The sequence below is a fragment of the Thunnus maccoyii genome, chromosome 1 (genome assembly GCF_910596095.1).
Source record: "Thunnus maccoyii chromosome 1, fThuMac1.1, whole genome shotgun sequence".
NCBI lineage: Eukaryota > Metazoa > Chordata > Actinopteri > Scombriformes > Scombridae > Thunnus > Thunnus maccoyii.
The window spans coordinates 16,515,802-16,534,532 of NC_056533.1; the positions used below are offsets into that span (position 1 = coordinate 16,515,802).

At 40.3% G+C, this 18,731-nt stretch overlaps 1 protein-coding gene across 2 annotated transcripts in view; it reads left to right on the forward strand.

The window, feature by feature from the left end:
* fzd3b (frizzled class receptor 3b) overlaps positions 1-18,602 on the forward strand; it is a 32,914-nt gene extending 14,312 nt beyond the window's left edge. For both annotated transcript variants that reach the window (XM_042416146.1, XM_042416154.1), the window contains 9 exons: positions 9,398-9,594; positions 10,105-10,407; positions 10,551-10,713; positions 11,278-11,577; positions 11,873-12,124; positions 14,980-15,128; positions 15,252-15,366; positions 15,685-15,848; positions 15,963-18,602. In XM_042416146.1, the coding sequence (XP_042272080.1) occupies positions 9,398-9,594; positions 10,105-10,407; positions 10,551-10,713; positions 11,278-11,577; positions 11,873-12,124; positions 14,980-15,128; positions 15,252-15,366; positions 15,685-15,848; positions 15,963-16,185 (1,866 nt within the window). In that variant the 3' untranslated portion in view covers positions 16,186-18,602. The remainder of the gene's footprint in view (positions 1-9,397; positions 9,595-10,104; positions 10,408-10,550; positions 10,714-11,277; positions 11,578-11,872; positions 12,125-14,979; positions 15,129-15,251; positions 15,367-15,684; positions 15,849-15,962) is intronic.
* Positions 18,603-18,731: the final 129 nt, after the last annotated feature.

Genomic DNA, 18,731 nt, shown 5'->3' on the forward strand with positions numbered 1-18,731 from the left:
GGGTGGATGATGATTGCATGTTGTGGAATAAACCGAGAAAAGGAGAAGGAGGGAAAGGACTGTTGATAAAAGGGAGGAAATAGTAGAGGCCAACTAGATTCATACTTTGTTTGGTTAAAAAATACACATTGTACTCAAATGTTATTTGTCTTGGAAGATTCAAATAATCATACAGAATCTGTGATATTGGAAACCACAGCTGTGTAATCACAGAGAATCATGGTGTAGTTGAAGAATATAGGTTCTCTACCCACACCAATGAAAAGACTACTGAGGTATGCAGTATGTACTACATAACTGCATACTGCTTTTCATAGTAGTATGCTGTATGAAACTGTTCAATTGATTAATTTGCAGTATTCTAGGCTAGGCTTATCTTGTGTCTGGGTTTGGAAAGCAGAAGTAAACAATAGCACGGCTAAAGGCAAACCACTGTTACTGTGTATCATCTCCTCATGGTTTAAAAAAGAGAAGTTATAAATGTGGGTTTTCATGATTCACAAATGTCAAAAACTGATTTTCTAAATGTTCGTTAATAACGTGATGTTGACGTAATCAAAAAGGTGATCTCAGCTGCGAGGGCAGTGCAGCACCTGAACAGTCTACAGCGCGCACACGCTAGAGTTGTGACCCTTCCAGCACTTTGCATTGTCAGACACAGTAGGCGAAGTAGACTGGTCAGATGCATACTAGAGATTTTTTTCCGAATTAGTACGACATCCAGGTATTTTTGGCATACTGCGGATTTTGCTTTTGTTTGCATACTGCAGATTACATGCTACATGTTTGCTAAATCAGTACATACTGCTAGTATAGTGGTTTCAAATGCAGCCAGACTCCCTTGTTGACAATAAAAGTGTGATAGAGAAACAACCACAATTTTTGCTTTGCTCATTGTTGTCTGGCAACCACAGGTATTTTAAGTCATTTCAAACTGTATTGTAGATGAGTGACAGTTCTCTCTTTAATTCAGACATTAACATGAACCTTTCCTACACTTGATTGGATGAACATACTGCTCTTTAGACTATCTTTGTCTTTGGTTTGGAAAAGCATGGTATTTGTTCTGACAATGTCACATTTATCCTAAACCATCCACCAAATCAGTGGATATATTCAAGGCGAGAAATGGACCATTCAGACAGCAGTTTAGAGAGGCAGTGGTTTATCATATAAACTGACTGGTTGTACATATCTGACCAGACTGAAACATTTCTCAATGGATCTTTCCAGAATTAAATCTGGATGGGAAAACAGAATTAGTTAGATGCAGTCTGGGACTGAGGCTAGAAATACATCAAATCATCACTGTGTATGTTCAAGAAAGTAGAATAAATCAAAATAGCACCACACAAAAATGCTACAAAATAAGGTTCATGTTTATGAGATTGATACGCAGACAGTTGACAACAGGATAAAAGTGAGTCAAAGGCAAAAGAGATGCGTTATAGCAAAACTTAAGTCTGACAGCATTGAAAGTTTAGTGAGGAAAAATTGAGATAACAGGTAAAATGTGTTGGCAGGTTGTACTGTGATTTCTTAGCAGATAAATAGTAAATAGACAATTGTGGAATATGATAAAATAATAGAAAAATTGGGTAACTGAAAAGGAATTAAGGGATGAGGAGAAAAGGTGCACCATGTTAAAGAAGAAATAATGAAGAGAACAGAGGAGGGACAGAGTATGTTGACGCTATTGCCTAAGAGTTTTTTGTCAAACATGAGATGACAGGATGAAAGAGGAGGGAAGTCAATGAATGCTGATGTCGCAAGAAAAAAAAAAGGAGAGGTAGAGGAGGAGGACAAGTGCATGTCAGTGTAATTGCCAGGAGTAAATGGGAGGCGAGGAAAAGAAGAGATGAATACAGGAGAAAGAAGATAGGAGGAGAGGAGGAGGGGAGGTGAACGTGAGGGGGAATGCCATTAACGGCTTTGTCCGGTCCTCCCGACTGAAGGATGGATGGACACGGATAAATGAACAAATGAATGAAAGACGGAGAGAGAGTGTGAGAGAAGGGTGCCCCTTTCTTAACTGTCTTTTCAGAGATTAGGGAGGAGAGCATCGCGGTCCGCTCAGTTCATCTATTCATGGCCAACGCCTGTCTCTCTCACGAGGGTGTAAGAGGAGAGAGGAGGCAGGCACATAGCCAGTGTGTGTATGTGTTGTTAATTTGTCTGTGAACACATTTATCATGTGTGAGTTATGGAGCAAGAAACCAGAAAATGTAGCTGGAGATGAAATCTAGCTAGTAAAAATGAGAGGCAGCAGCAAGTAAAACCGGTATATTTAGAAGATAAAATAGAAAATAGGGGGTGAGTGGTGAATAAGAGGGAGATGCAGGGATCATATAGTTGCTACTTGATCATGAACTGAAACGATGCACTCCGCTTACACTGTAGAGACAGAGAATTTAATTGACTCTAATGTATATTGATGCAGTGAAGTAGGATGCAGTTAATAGTTAGAGTGGATGGAACAAAAATAGAGGGAACGAGTGGCAGGAGAGAGGCTGATGCCAAGGGGAATATTTTAGTTTCTGCAAAAAGACAGCAAGACAGAGAGAAATTGAGGATTTAGTTCTAAGTAGAGAAGGAATGTTGCAGGGATGTTATAGCGAGCTAATGGAGGTAGGGGCTGATGTGGTCTGACAGCATTTGTGCTGCAGGGCCTGACATACCACTAAGAGAGTAAGAGAGTGAGAGAGTGAGTTACAGTGTGAGATAGAGATGGCACGAGAGGACGAAAAATAGATGGAGAGCGTGTGAGGGTGTTATGTCCAGATGGGCTTTGGCAAGGTTTAGTAGCAGATTTTTTCTCATCTAAGTATCTCTTCATGTGTCAGGGAGAGGTACGAAAAATGGTACATTCACTTTGCCAGTGCATTAAGACAGCAACGTTTTAGTCCTTTTTAATGTGCAGATTTAAGGGATTGAGGTTGCTGATTTTTTTTCTTGATAGGCAAAGATAGTGTACATTAATGTTCCAGAAAAATCTCATCAGCAAAACATGCAGGCTGAAAAAATGTCCAGAATTTATGTTTTCAGTGGGTTTTAGAGCTGTTCAGGCAGTCTGATTGTTATTGGAATAGACATCACAATCAACACAGTAACAACATAAAGTCAATGAAAAATAACGACAACATCACCACTTTTAGAATTTTTACTCCATGATATTTTTACTTTGTTGAACATCAGAACACTGAAAACTTGGGCAACAAAAAAAAAAGAGATTCTTTTGAATAAGGCATTGCTGCCAGAACAGGAGCTGTTTCTTTGGAGGCTTAGACCCAACAGCCTGTCACCTTGATCTGACCACAACACAAAGCTGCTGACAGTTTCAGGAAGTGTGTATATGTGTGTCTCAGGTTCTCACACTACTAAACACTTCTTCCAACCCATTTGACTCCCTAATCCAACGGGAAACCACCACTCTTTTCTCCATTCCACTCCAGTTTTTCTCCTTTTTTTCCTCCATTCCTCCTTCCCTCCCTCTCTTCCTCCCCCTCCTCCTACACTTGACAATGTGTATGAGTTTCTGCAGAGCTGGCTAACTGGATTTTCTATAACCGCTCTAAGCACATCACCTCACTACACACAAACACACACACACTCACAAAAAAAAATTCCCACTGGCTAAACTGACTACTCAAGCACATTACACATGTCCAAAAACTCACATAAGTTGTCTTGTTTTGGATCTGAATCCAGATCAGTACAACCTCACCTTCGTCACAGAGAAAGTGGGAGGAATTGCTGTAATGGTTGCTTGGAGTTTAATATAACATGCTTAACAATACTTCAAGCATTTCTCAGATCACTTAAAATGATTTAAGTTTAAATTTATGTTATATTACATACTGTATGTTTAATGGTGCATAATAAACCCCAGTGGTTGTTTAGTGACTTTTTAGTGAACTGTGATGTTTACGCACTTTACAACTTTACTTTTTTTTAACCAGTAAATGACTCTGCTCTCCTCTTGCTACCTGCCTCACAGCAGTTGCTGGTATCTTTCTCTTGTTTACCAAATGCAGAATTGCTTGCATTACGTGACTGCTAATTGCATGCCTTTTTCTTTCTTTCTGTCTTTCTTTGTTGATTTTTTTACTTAGTTTTTCTCTCTTTCTCTCTCCCTCCCCCTGGGTTTTTTGTAGAGAGGGAGTAAAGAGAAAGAAACTTAATCCCTCTATTGAACAAGAGGTGGACCGGTCAGGAGCTTTTTCTCTCATTTTCCTCTGTGTCAAAAAACCCACCCTGCTTCTCCGTTCTTCTTTTCATTCCGAACGCTCACAATTGCCCGTCCATATCACCCACTCACACAAACATGCATAGTCTATTAGTGGTATTTATTAGTGGTTTAGTGGCAACCTAATATTTTTCTACACAGCTACCAGCTGAATAGCTTGAGAGACGACAGGGGTGTCCTGTCAAACTCTGGGTGCCGAGCATTGTTGCGCAAAAATGTCCAAATATTTTTTTCTAAAGTGAGTGGAATTGTTTTCCTGAAATACAAAAATAAATAAGTTTTAAGAGTCTAAAGTTTTATTCTAAAGGTTTGACTTGATATAATAGGAAAGCACCCCCCATTGTGCTATTTGGATGCCAAAATTCATTATACATAAGCTTCCCCTGCACAGCAGCTGAATCAACAGCACTCATACTGCAGTAAGGGCACTTATGAGGGATGATTTTGCGAACGTTGAAATGTTTCTCTGAAATGGTTTTCACAAAATGTAGTCGCCAAATAGCTGAGGTCAAGCCACCATTCATAGCATTTTAAATCAGTGTGGAGGAAACGTCAAGTTGGTAAACAACAGTACATGATGGATGGCGTTTTGTTAGCATGTGGTTTGCATGATGACCTTTGATCATTGTAGATTTTATTTTCTGCATGATGTACGTTTAGTACAATTTCTTTCATTGTACTTTTTAGTTTTGACATTTTTGTGGTGTCATTTTGACCTGAGTTGTAGTTTAACAGGGTTAGTGTCGTCCACCACAGTGTCTTGTACTTAAAGGCAGCAACACAGATCATAGCAGAAAGGCATTCTTACTTTGAGACCAATCTCATCAGAGTTTCTAGTCGGGGGCTGTGAACTGTTGTTGCCACGACATTGTTGAATAAATTACATACTGTAGAAATGCCGGACCTCGCTATTTTAACACATTTAAGCTTTTAGCTTGAAAACATTGCATGTCTTCAAACTTTATATGAGTCTGCTGCTGTTGTGATCTGCCAAAAAAGTCATGAAACTAATTACATTAGTATATTTACTCTCATAATGTTCAAAAATAGAAAATAAATAGCTTTAATGATAGAAGGATGCAGAACTGATACATAACCATTAAGGACGCATTGTTACCATACCATTGTAAAGGACCAGAGTATTTTTCCCAAACAGCTGTAGACTGCAGGTTTGATCTATCAATCATAAATTGTGTTCACACGCTCACCCATAGATGGGAGATGGAAGGTCATCCTTGTGTGCTGAAACGCTTGTACAGAAATTATGTTTTGCGTGTGTTGAGTTACGTATATCCCAGCTAATTAATGTTCTCAGTCATGGCAGTGCCTTGTAAATTTGCATGATTTATGCAAACCAATTTTAAATGAACTTCGGCTGTTTCATTGATCAGTGATATTCCATTAAAACAAAAAACATGATATAGTGTAGCTTCAGCATAGGTGCACTGAATGGTTTCTCGCTTGTTGAGATAAAATTGCAGAGATTCCAAGACACAGATCTAGTGTGTGAAGCAAATTCTGTCCTGCGTTATTAAGTGGATTTAGTCCACTACACTTTGAAAGAGAAAGAAAGAAAGGAAGGAAAGAAAGAAACAAGCAGGAAGGAAGAGATCGATTGCAGGAAGCTGATGCACTACATTTCATCTTGCCCTTGTATCCTCCTCTCCATTATCTCTATCTCCTTCTTCCACATCTTTCCATCTTGTGGTAGTAGTCTGCCTTCACCCTCAGGCCAGGTTTCCAGGCTTTTCCGCTTTCCTTTCCCTGCTTTTCCATCACCAACTGACTACAAAATGCCAGACAATTCACTCTAGTCGTCCTCTATGGAAAGCTGATTGCCTCCCCCCTCCTCTCTCGCTGGGCGGCACAGTTAGGCCACTTAATATCAATATTCTCTTTGTGGCGGGAGGTGGGGGGCAATTGCCCTGACTGTCAGAATAATTGCACACAGATATCTGCACACAAGCATTACACACTCACACACCAGAATACACAGTAAGTGGGACATACTTAAATTCTGTTACCAGGAGAATGACAACATACACGCATAACCTTAAATACACTGGAGAAATGGGCAGAATGGGGACACGCAAAATGTGAGTCACACACACATTCACTGTTGGAGTTAGTATGAGGAGACATGAAGAAAGGCTCCATTCTGTTGGCCGGTGAAACACACTGATGCAGAAAGCTACTGCTACTCAGTTAAGTGTGGCCTCAAGCTCTGACCAGAAGTGTATGTGAGAGGTGGACAGACAGAAAGGAGCAGATAGACAGTGCTCCAGAGGGACCAAATATCACTTTTTCATACTGACAATACAAGACTTTTAGATTCTTATTGATCCAAATACTTTCCATTAGACACATGACAACAGATTTCATAGATAATGTTAGGGCTGAATGATTTTGAAAAAATATCTAATTGCGATTATTTTGACTAATATTGCAATTGTGATATTAGAGGGAATTTTAACATCATTACTCTCATTTTCATTGAAAAACATTAAAATTATATTGATGTGATTTTTGTGAGGATCTGTACCAAACAAAGATGTTTCCTTAAGTCTGTAGAATATGATGTTTAAGCCAGGATGACAATATTTAATTTAAAAATGGTATTTTAACACATATTTGGCCTTTAACAAATATTGCACCTCCTGTGGTTTGAAAATTGCAGTACGCCATATTGCGATTTTGATAAAATTTTGATTTTTATTAAATTTTAATTGTTCAGCCCTAGATAAATGTTGTGGCCTAGACATAAATAAGACAATGTCAAGCACAACTGACATCAGTACCTCTGATGTAATGTGAATGTTTTTATTAACATATACATACAGTATGTAACACAGTAAAAAAAAAAAAAGCAAACCAATAAATAAATCTGGGCTAGCAGAGACTGTAAAGTTTCCGCCATTGTTGGCTGCACTTCCTCAATAAGAGCTGGAGTTGAGGAGGCTTCTTCAGAAAGAATGTAATGGTGGTTTGATTTGTAACTTATATTCACTTTGTGGGACAAAGATTCAGTCTACACATAATGTATTTAATTGCTTGTCTACTCAGCGATCAGGTTTAGCCCACTACCAAAGTTCATATGGTTCTTTACTTTCTCTGTCCCTACTACACAAGGAAGCTTACATGTACACTCACAAGAAGAAAAAAGCACTGGTTGTAAAATCTGTGAATTATTCAATGAAGCTGAGTGGTGTGTGTGCGTTCATGCTTACACATGTTTCTGTGCAATACTCCAAACTGTGTCACAGATCACGCACCACTGCACCCATTTACTGGTGGAACATCTCTCCAATGTGCAGATCTAGAACGCAACGATTGAGAACGATCAAAACATGCTCAATAGGCCTGACTCCACTCACAGACACACACACACACACACACACACACACATTCACTGATGTGTGGGTATTTGCACGAATGCACTTATACACTCTGTAAGCAGGCATAGCTTTTGTTGTAAGCAATCATTGAAAGTGCACTGTTTTTATCACATGTACAAATTTTACTCACACACACACACACACACACACGTACACACACTGCAGTATTGTGTGCGGTCAAGTGTTTTGTTTCATTACTCGTCACCATTCATTGCTTTCATGGTTCTGCTCTGATTTCTCTATTATGTGGTATGTAAAAGCTGACTGGAAACCTCAGCTTTAGTGCAGCCAGATGATATAAACTCTTTAATAACTGAACAGATGCAGGTCACTTTGCATCAATTAGTGAAGCAGGGGAAGACGTTCTGTTTGTTGCAGTACAATAAATGTATTTTTAACAGCACACAGTGCACGTAATGTTGCTGGCAGGCAACATATATATGTATATGTATGTATAAATGTATTGAATATTTTTGGGGTGTGTGTTACACCCAAGCAGAAATTGACATAAACATTTGTTTAAGATGATCTGAGCAGTTCACTTGTAGTACTTTAAATTGCTCAAGTAAGATTTTTTTAATTTAGAGTCTTTTTTTAAATTAGTTCAGAGCACTTTACCAGACAGGGTTATTAAGCCTGTGTCTTTGGTACTTCATTAAAATGCAGTAGTCGAGAGAGAAACACAAGCTACTCACACGCTTTTCAATCTGTGTGCACATTCACACGTCTCAGTACATATTATTTAATGTGCTGCAGTGCATTTTAAGTGTTTAAGTCCTGATTTTATTTCTATGGAAAGAGCAGGTTTTTTGGGACAAATTGATGAATTATTCATTTGTCAGCATGAGCAGAAGTAGCCACTAGCTGAAAAGAGAAACTCTTGCCTCATCAACAAGAAAAAAAGAGATGTTGCAGTACCGGCCACACTGCTTGAGTGACCTCTGACAATCGATCATTGCTGCAGCGTTTTTGTGCTGCAACTCACAAAGGGTTTGTCAGCAGTAGTTGTTAAAAGAAGGGTTACAGTAAGGGAGCTACTTGTCCTTTTCATCCCTCCAGATTTTTTCAGTCATACTGGGCATTTGAACCAGCAGCTTGAATGTCACAGGCCTGACTCTCTAACCTTTAAACCACCACTACAGGGAACAGAATATATAATCTTCAGTGTGCGGATAGCCCTGCTGTTTGTTTGTTCACTGTATTGACACATGGCTGTGGCTCAGCCTTCAGAGGTCTGTCTTTGCTATACCCTACTTCAAAGGGATGTTTGGTAATATGATTGCTGCTGTACATATTTCATAAGCTTCTAAATATTGATGGAATACTGAGTAGTGTAAGTTGCAGCAGAAGAGATAGAGCGCACCTATCTTCTCCCCCCATCCTCTTTGATGGCTATTTCAGGTTAAATATGAGCCTTCTCATATGTGCCACTGATAGCAGTTAATTTTATTTATGTGTGTGTGTGTGTGTGATGCACTCTTTCCTACACACATGACAGATTTAATAACAATCTTGTCAAGGTGGCTCTGACTGATATTAAAAAAATAACATTAGAAAGATGAAATGTGTAGGTGTTTGCAGGAGAGCTTTGAGACCATTATATGATACACTATATTGCACTAGCTGACTAAACTCTTAACACTCCACCTTCTTCTCTTGCTGCATTTTATGCTTTCAGTTTTTTTGTCATAGACTTTATGGCAGGTACAAACATAAATTAAAAATTCCCTTCTCTCTTCCTCTGTCTCCTTCACAGCCTTTTCATCCCATGGTAAACCTAGTGTGCAGTGCTGACCTGAGGATGTTCCTGTGTGCTCTGTATGCGCCAGTGTGCACCGTGTATGGCCAGGTGTCCATGCCATGTCGATCCCTCTGCCAGCGGGCCAAGGACGAGTGCCATAAACTGATGGAGATATTTGGAGTTGCCTGGCCAGATGACATGGAGTGTAGCAGGTGTGTATGTGTATTACATTGTAAATCAACTGAGCACATAAAACTGTAAACGATGTCACAAACTGGGTGTTGGAGCATCTGAGATAATACAGCCGGTAAAATTTATTTTTTTCTTTTTTGAATATATACTGCATATTTACTCAGGATTGAGCCTGTAATACTGTATGTGTTTTGCATATATTTGCACTGTTCCTTTGCTTGCTGCTTCTCTTTGAACTCATGCCAACCTCAACTCCACTTCAAACCAACCTAACTCCAAACTTTAGCATCTTGCTACTGTTCTCATTTTCTTTGACTGTCTAGTTTTCTCTTCTTCATCTCCATACAGCCCCCTCTTATCTTTTCTTCCTCCCCTAGCTCACTTTTTCAATCTCTCAATTCAACGTCGTTATATCCAACCATGTCTTACTAGTATTTTCTAGAGGATTTTTCCTCATAGGTTTCTCTGTTCACAGCAAAATAAAATGCAGAATCAACTACATGATCTGTCTTACTTGCTCTCTCTCCCAGGTTTCCAGATTGTGATGAGTCCTATCCTCGTCCAGAGGACCTGCTAACAGGCTCTGACCCCACTGACCAGTCATCCATGACTGTCCAGAGAGACTACGGCTTCTGGTGCCCTCGAGAACTCAAGATCGACCCGGACCTGGGTTACGTTTTCATGGGAAGGAAGGATTGTTCTGCTCCTTGTCCTTCCATGTACTTCAGCCAGCAGCAGCTGACCTTCATCCGCTACTTCATCGGAGTTGTCTCCATTGTCTGTCTGTCTGCAACACTGTTCACCTTCCTGACGTTTCTCATTGATGTGACAAGGTTTGAATGGCTGAATATTATTTATATTTATTTAGTGTTATTTATCTGAACACATGTGTTAAAACATTTCCAAAAATTTTTTAAAAAGAAAGTGGAAAGAAACACTCAATTTAAATCAGTGTTCTTTCAATCTTTCTCAATAGGTTCCGATACCCTGAGAGACCAATCATCTTCTACGCTGTGTGTTATGTTATGGTGTCGCTGGTGTTCTTCCTGGGGTTCCTGTTGGAAGACAGGGTAGCGTGTAACACGGTCAGCCCTTCGCAGTTCAGAGCTTCAACCATAACACAGGGCTCACACAACAAGGTGAGAGCTTTAGGTCATTTTCTTCTAGTATCACCACACTAACATCACATCAGATCTCATGGGAATGTTTCTAGTTTTTAAGAAGTCTTTTCAGTGTGTGATGTGCTAGACAGTTTATCCATTTTTAAATAATTTTTATTGTTAATTTTTATTTTCTTTTGAGGTACTGGAAATAAAAATAAATAGCTACAGTAAGTATTTATAGGGCTAAAAAACCTTCTCTAAGAACCTGTTTTTAAAGACAAAGAAGATTTGGAGTGTATTCTCACATGATTGATCATCATGAATTTGACCAAGATGTTTAAGTAGCAATTTGAAACATTTTTAACATGAAACAACTCAAAGTGTTGATCTCTTTAACTCCAATATACATGTTTATTAGACAGTAACTGGTACGTACTATCTGCTGTTTCATACCCTTATATGAAAATCTCAGACGATCAACTTAAGAGTTAGATTGATCATAAATGCTATAGATCTTGATGTAAACAACGCCATTAGTGATTTTCTGACTTCTCCCGCATGATTGATTGATCAAAATCTATTGCTTCCTCTCTCTCTCAGGCATGTACCCTGTTCTTCATGGTCTTGTATTTCTTCACCATGGCTGGCAGCGTGTGGTGGGTCATACTGACAATCACTTGGTTCCTGGCAGCTGTGCCTAAATGGGGTAGCGAGGCCATTGAGAAGAAAGCCCTCCTCTTCCATGCCGTTGCCTGGGGTCTTCCGGGGGCCCTGACTGTCACCCTGTTGGCCCTGAACAAAATTGAAGGAGATGGGATCAGTGGAGTGTGTTTCATAGGGCTGTATGACATAGACGCCCTGAGGTGGTTTGTTCTGGCACCGCTCTGCCTCAACGTGGCGGTGAGTACAGTCAGAAGATAAATGAGTGTGTGGGCGGCTGAAAGAGTGGATGAGTGGGATGGCAGGAAGGATGGAGGGGTGAATAGATTAATGGGTGGGTGGATGTAATGATACAAGTGTGGTTTGTTGGCTGAAGCCATGGAGAGAGAGATGGATAATTGGAAGGGTGGATGGTTGACTTTTGGCCTGTCTGCCTGTCAGTCATCTAGCTCTTTAAAAAATAATTAGTCATTTAAACTTTGTGTATTCTGTCACTGAGTTTCAACTTCTCATTTGTCTCTCTGTCCCTCTTCAGGTGGGTGTTTCTCTCCTGTTAGTGGGCATTGTGGCTCTGAACCGGGTGCGCATGGAGATCCCTCTGGAGAAGGAGAACCAGACCAAACTGGTCAAGTTCATGATCAGAATGGGTGTTTTCTCCGTGCTCTACCTTGTCCCCTTGATCACTGTGATTGGGTGCTACGTGTATGAGCACACCTACCGGACCATTTGGGAGACAACCTGGATGGAGGAGAACTGCAGGCGTTATCACATCCCCTGCCCATACAAGGTAGAGAGAAAGGCAAGAGCCAAAGTGTGTATTTGAGACCATTTAATGTGCAAGACTAAGTATTGGCTACTGGATAATGCAGAAGAATGTCATTTGTGAAGACATTTAAGTCCTTAAGTCTTCAAAAAAATCAATTTAACTGTACATTTAGATTATCTTATAAAGTCCCCGGACATCATAAGATATATTTCCCTGATGAGTAGCTCATAAAACCATTCTTCTCTGCACACAAAAGAACCTGCAGTGGTGCCGCACATTCACTCATAATAACTGCTTGTATAAATATTAGTAAGGTGGAGACAGTGAAACGCTGAGGTGCAGAGTGGAACATTTTTCAAAAAAAATAAGAGCAGTCTGAAAGTCAAGAAAGATTGTCAAATCAATCCTCAAAGTACATACAAACAACCAAATTAGCTAGAACAATACTGCGCTCTTTGAAGTATAATTCTGGTTCATTACAACTTGGGTCTTATTTTAGTACTTTGGTTATCATTTCTATAACCAGCAGTTCAGCTCGATTATGTAAACCACTTTATTCTGAGGTAAAATCCAAACTGTTGGTAATAATCACGCGTTTCACAGGAAAATGTGTGCTCCCACAACTAAAACATAAACAATAGGTCAAATTTGAACCAGGGACAGCGACGGACAACTGCAATGGATGTTGATAACAGACTATTTGGCATTATGTTTGTTTTTTGTTTTTTTTAATAAGCTACAAAAAGAAGACTGTGATCATATAAAATGATCATTTAATCATCAGAGACTGTGTGTGTATGTGTGTGTGTGTTTGGGTAAGTTAGAGAGAGAGAGCGGCCAGTTGCACATGTGTGTGGCTGAGTGAGCAGGTATTTGTGGAGTGGAGGGAGCAGAGTGCAGTATGCATCATTAGCTCAGGTAATACAGCTCTCAAGACCAACTCCACACAAAACCACCATCTCTGTGTTACTCTTTCTTTGTCTTTCAGTCTGTGCTGGTTCTCACACACTTCTTTCTTTAAGCCAGTCTTTCTCTTCCACCCCTCTACTCTCTCACTCTACGTCTTGACTGTGGGCTTGCTCAGTCATGCTCTGCTTCTCGTACTCTATAGGTCTTTGTAGCGGTTATGAAGAGTGGTGGAAGTGTGGTGTTTCATACAGCTGGGCGCTAAATTAATAGCCAAAAAAATGTGCACAACCCAGACACACACTCCCTATCGCAAGCACATACACGAGGCAATGAAAGTTTTTTGTCTCTCACATAAAATCATAAGAAGTGAAAACTTGGACTTCAAAAAACGTGTTTATGTTTCATGTTAAGTACGGCAGAGTGCTGTTACAGTGGTTTTATAAGAGTGTGTCAGCTAATTTGTGACTGACAGACTATATGAGAGAGGGTGGCAGCAGGTGCAAGTACTTATGTTACTCATGAGTGTATGTGTGCATGTGTCTGTAGCTGTGTGTGTGTGAGTGTATGTATGAGCTCATGAAGAGACACCCCCTTAACGTCCTATTGTAGCTCTGGAATTTCAATATTGCTATGTGTTACTTGATCTTAACCCTGGGGGGGGGTCCATCCAAATGTTTGTGTGTGTAAAAGTTTTTGGATAATTGAAGATTGTATGGGCATTGTTCAAGTTCAAGTGACTTTATTTTTATGTGCATGCCTTGGTGGTAAATTACTGAAGGCCAAGGGCTTCTTCTTCTTTATCTCAAGATCTAAATCCAAGACATTTCGTCTGAGCCTGGGTGAGACAAACCAATTCTTCTGTCCTGTAGAAACTCCTAAGACCTCCCAAACTACAAGTCGCCTTAGGAGGCGTTTTAAAGGCTAAAATTTAAAAAAAAAAAAAAAAAAAAGAAGAAGAAATATTAGAGAAAAATGTCGCTCTAGGATTTTTTTTAGAATTTTTCCAGATACAGCAACACATTTTAAATACAGCAGAAGGTCAGTAACCACCACACCGTGTGGTGCTGAATATCTTCCCAGTTATCCATGTAATAACAAGAAAGAGGGGCTTACATTTGGACGCTTACTTTGTCTGTAATTGTGACACCACACTATTCTCCTGATTTTTAATTAAATAAACATTGAAAATGCACATTTAAAAACATCCCCCCATAATGGAAATTGAGTCATTATCTACTCACTTCCATGTCAGTGAGAACAGAAATTTTCCTCTCAGACAGTGCTGTGCTCCCACATACACCCTCCAGCACCCTGGCAGTGTGAGAGAGCACCATCTGTGATGAAAGTTTTGGATATAGTGAGATAAATGTACTTGGTGGTTCACAGTGTGATGGTTTGTCCACAAAAGACTAAGATATTTTTATTTTATGAGATGGTTTTACATAGTCTGAGTTGATTTTTTTTTAAATCACAAATGGTGAGTGTATAAAGTGAAAGTGTATTTTTGAAGCAACTGTATTTACTGTACACAATGGTTCCTCTCCTGCCCTCTGGTGGGAGATACTGTATCGTGCATCAAAGTTTAAGACCAACTGAGGAAAGAGCAGACACTGTGCGGTTCAGCTGCTAAAGCAGCTGGGTTTTTCTAGGATTACCTCGCCATCATTCACAATGACTGACTGGACTAAAAACATTTGTCAGTGCTGGATATTTGAGGTCCCCTTAATGTGTAAGTAGTTTCAGAGGCATCCCAAGCTTTTATTATTTCTTTACTGTGTTACTGTTTAGGAAATGCTTTGCCTTGATGTGAATTATTTTATGCTAGTCTACACAAAAAGGTATCCAACCATGCATAAAATTGTCTGTTTGTCTTGTGCTCTGTTCTCTTCAGTCATATTATTAACTTACGGTGCTTTTAATGATTTTGTAATTGTAATTTCAATACGTAATATTTCTGTTGTCTTTAGGTGGAGCAGACCAGTCAGCCAGCCATGGTTATATTCCTTATTAAGTACCTGATGATGTTGGTGGTGGGGATTCCCTCTGTTTTCTGGGTGGGCAGCAAGAAGACCTGTTTTGAGTGGGCCAATTTCCTGCATGGGCGCAGGCGAAAAGAGTAAGAAGAGAGATTTGATGCGTTTTATTTGTTTTGAGTCCTGTTGGCCCTCCCTTTTATGATTTTGTGTTCTCAATGTGAATGTTATTGAGTCTCCTTTCCCTCACTATCTTCTCCCTGCAGCAGTGGGGTGAATGAGTCTCGCCAGGTGCTGCAGGAGCAGCCAGACTTTGCCCAGTCTCTGCTGCGTGAACCCAACACCCCTGTCATTAGAAAGTCCAGAGGAACATCCACACAGGTAGGACCGCAAACAGTGATCTAGCAGTAACACTATGAATCATGGTAATATTCATTGTAGGAGCAGCAGATAAGCAGGAGTAGTATCAGTAGTTGTGGTTGTACTAGTGGTAGTAGCACCAAAAATAGTGGAAGATAAAAGCACCTGTCAGAACCTGGCTGGTATTGCTAAATATGAGACCTGCTTTCATGCTTTATTTGATCCATTACTCGCCAGGCTAAACTGGCTGCACTCTTCTCCTCTTCCCACTGGGCATTGCGCATCTGCTTGCAACACATGACATGTATGGACACTATCTGACCTCTCATCCTTCTGCAGGGCACTTCGACACACGCCTCATCCACCCACTTAGCTGTCTTAGATGACCTTGATGAACCAGTCAGAACCCACCACGGCCACCCTGCCTCCACCAGGAGTAAAGCCAGCAGCGTCCACAGCAAGACCAGCTACCATGGCAGCCTGCGGCACACTCGAGATGACAGGTATAGCAGGAAATTCATGACTTCCTGTTTGTCTGTCTGTTAGAAGGTGTGAATCAGAGGAAGTAGTGTCTTTCTCCTCTTCACTTTCCTCTCTTTCTCATGTTGTCATCTCAGGAGCGATGCTGTGGTTTACCGGGGTACTGAGGAGCGCAGTTTCCATGGCAGCATGCCACGTCTGGACCACCCGCTTTCCACTCACAGCAGCCTCCATCAGATAGATGGCCCCTCAAGACACGGCAGCCAGAGAGACGTATCCGAGGCCCCGCCTACCCTCATCACCCATGGAACCACGGCAAGTGACAGCCAAGTCGCTGAGAATGACGGCACCAGCGCCTGAGAAGAGTTTCACAGGAAATTATTGTCAGGATGCTTCTGGTGCCTTTTTAAAGGAAGGTTTGCAGGTGGCAGATACACACCCGTCTGTTTAGTGTGTAAGTGTTTTCCTCTAAGAACCAGTACCAGTGGTTGCTGTGGAGGTGAATTTTCCTTGCTGGTCATTTGTTAGCAGTGTGGCTACATGCTAGTTTCACTGCCAGCCAGACAGGCATGTTTACTTATTTGAATTTACGCAGCAGTTGACTCCTGCTTCTCAAGACACGATTCAGGGAAAAGTTGTGGTTGAGCCCAGGTAAACTAGAGCCAGCACTGGACAGCAAACACTGAGAAAACATGGAAAGGAGACTTTATGGACAAAAAGACTTACATGTGTGATGCGTTAGATCCCTGATTTGGAGATCGCACACCTGTTTGGACATGGTCTTGAGATGGTTTAACCACTCCTATGATGACATTATTTCCAAATCATGATCTTACACCATCATGCAGGACCTACATGAATATTTACGTGAACACTGCCGAGTATTGCTTTTAACAATCTTAAATGGTCTGTCCACTATCTTGGTAATGTCTCACATAAAACTTGACTCATCTCAGTCTCAGTCTAGACTCTAGACTGAGACTTTATTATTCCTAAACTGTGTTTGTCCTGGACTGCAGCTCTTAATGAATGACGTTTATCTTTGTGTGGCTTCAGAGACTGACAAATATACGGGCCTAGTGTGAAATTGTGGACCTCTCTGTTTTAGTGAAATATTTTTATACTGTGAAAACTGTCTGCTGCTGAAAGCTTCACTCTGTGTGTGTGTGTGTGTGCGTGTATGTGCGAGTGAGTGAGAAATAGAGACACAAGTGGTCATATACGTTTTAAACTCTTTAGTTCTAATGAACAGAGAAAGCATGATGGAGGGATGTAAAAGATGAAGCCTCGTGTATCCCAGGATTATAGAAGGGTTGTATTCAGAGCCAGAGGGATGGTGATATAATACCGACATCTTTGGGTGGAATGAACTGGAATAATGTGTGTGCACTAACTTACATGCACAGACATTTATTCCAGCTCAGACTAAAACAATTTTAGCACTGACCCTTCTGCACAGAGGCATTAGCGTGACAGATAGAAAAGGCAGCTTTGGAAACAAGATGACAGTGTACTCAACAAATACATGTTCAGTTAGTTGTCAGCCAACCAATTAATGTCATAAAATCCTAAACAAATAAGCAGAATAAGGGTCAAGTGAACTTTATTTATCAAAATCACAAATTTCAAACAGCTTTACAGTCTGTATAAAATACGACACCCTCTACCCCTGGAATAAGAGTACTGATATAAGTTGAACTGAAAATCCTGAATATTGTAACCCAGATTCTCTAAACCTGCATTCAAGCCTCATAAAGTGGAGTTCATTTCAAAAATGACAACAGATAACAGTGCTTTTATACTGACGTCTGTCACATTCATGTGGACAAAAAGTTGTTTTTTGAGAGGAAGTGCTTTTTTCTAATGTAATTTTCATCAGTGTACCTGATATGTACTCAAACTGCTTCTGTACAGACTCTGATCACACATGAAACTCAAACCTACCCAAAGAGGTGCAGACAACTGGCAGTCAGTCGTTTTCACTTGTTACGCCTACTCTGACATTTATTATAGTTTGTTAAATAATTGTCGCAGTAAGTGTATGTTGTACATGTTTTTCTGTAGTTTGTGTTTTGTTCCCTCTCTCAAGACCCAATTAACCTACCTCACCTGTACAATCAGCCTTCTTCTTTTAAGTGAAATTGGTGGTGCTTATTTTGTGGAAAAATGGAACTACTGTAAAATTCAACCAGGCAAATATACTATGATGGAAATCATTGATCCATGTATCAAACACACACACACACATACACACACACACACACACACACACACACACACACACACACACACTAGTTTGATGTCTTTAGCTACAGTAGCTGTGTGTCCTTCCCACAGTTGTCTTTGTGTTTTTTCAGTCTACCTCTTCAGTTCAGATGTACCTGGCAAAGTCTTTGGCCTTTTGATTCAGACTCACTGCTGCCTCTCTCTCCTCCTGTCTGTCCGTCTGTTTAAATCCGTCTGTCTTTACACACCTGTTTTAAGTTTCTCACGACCAACTACCTTCATATCTGTTGTACATAGATTTTCTGTCCTATCTGATGACTAATCTGCCTTACATCTGCCTTCTGCCTCTCTCCTCCTGTAAATGTACCCACGCTTATCTTTTTTTGGACCTACTGTACAGCAACTGTCTGTATACTTCCAAGTCATGACTGCTTACAAACATTAACCGTTGTGCTTTTACCTCCAAATTGGACATTACAACGAGAGATGCCGTGGTAAATACTACGCTATTGAAATCAACACACAAAAAGAGGAAATCTCTCAGTCTCAGCTGTGATATATCTCATTTCTGTCAGTTCACCTGTAATTAATATCAGTCCCTCGCTGCCGGATATGAGAGGAAGCTTTCCTTGCTTGATTTTATATATTTCATATTGTGATGCAGCTTCAGAGTGAACTGC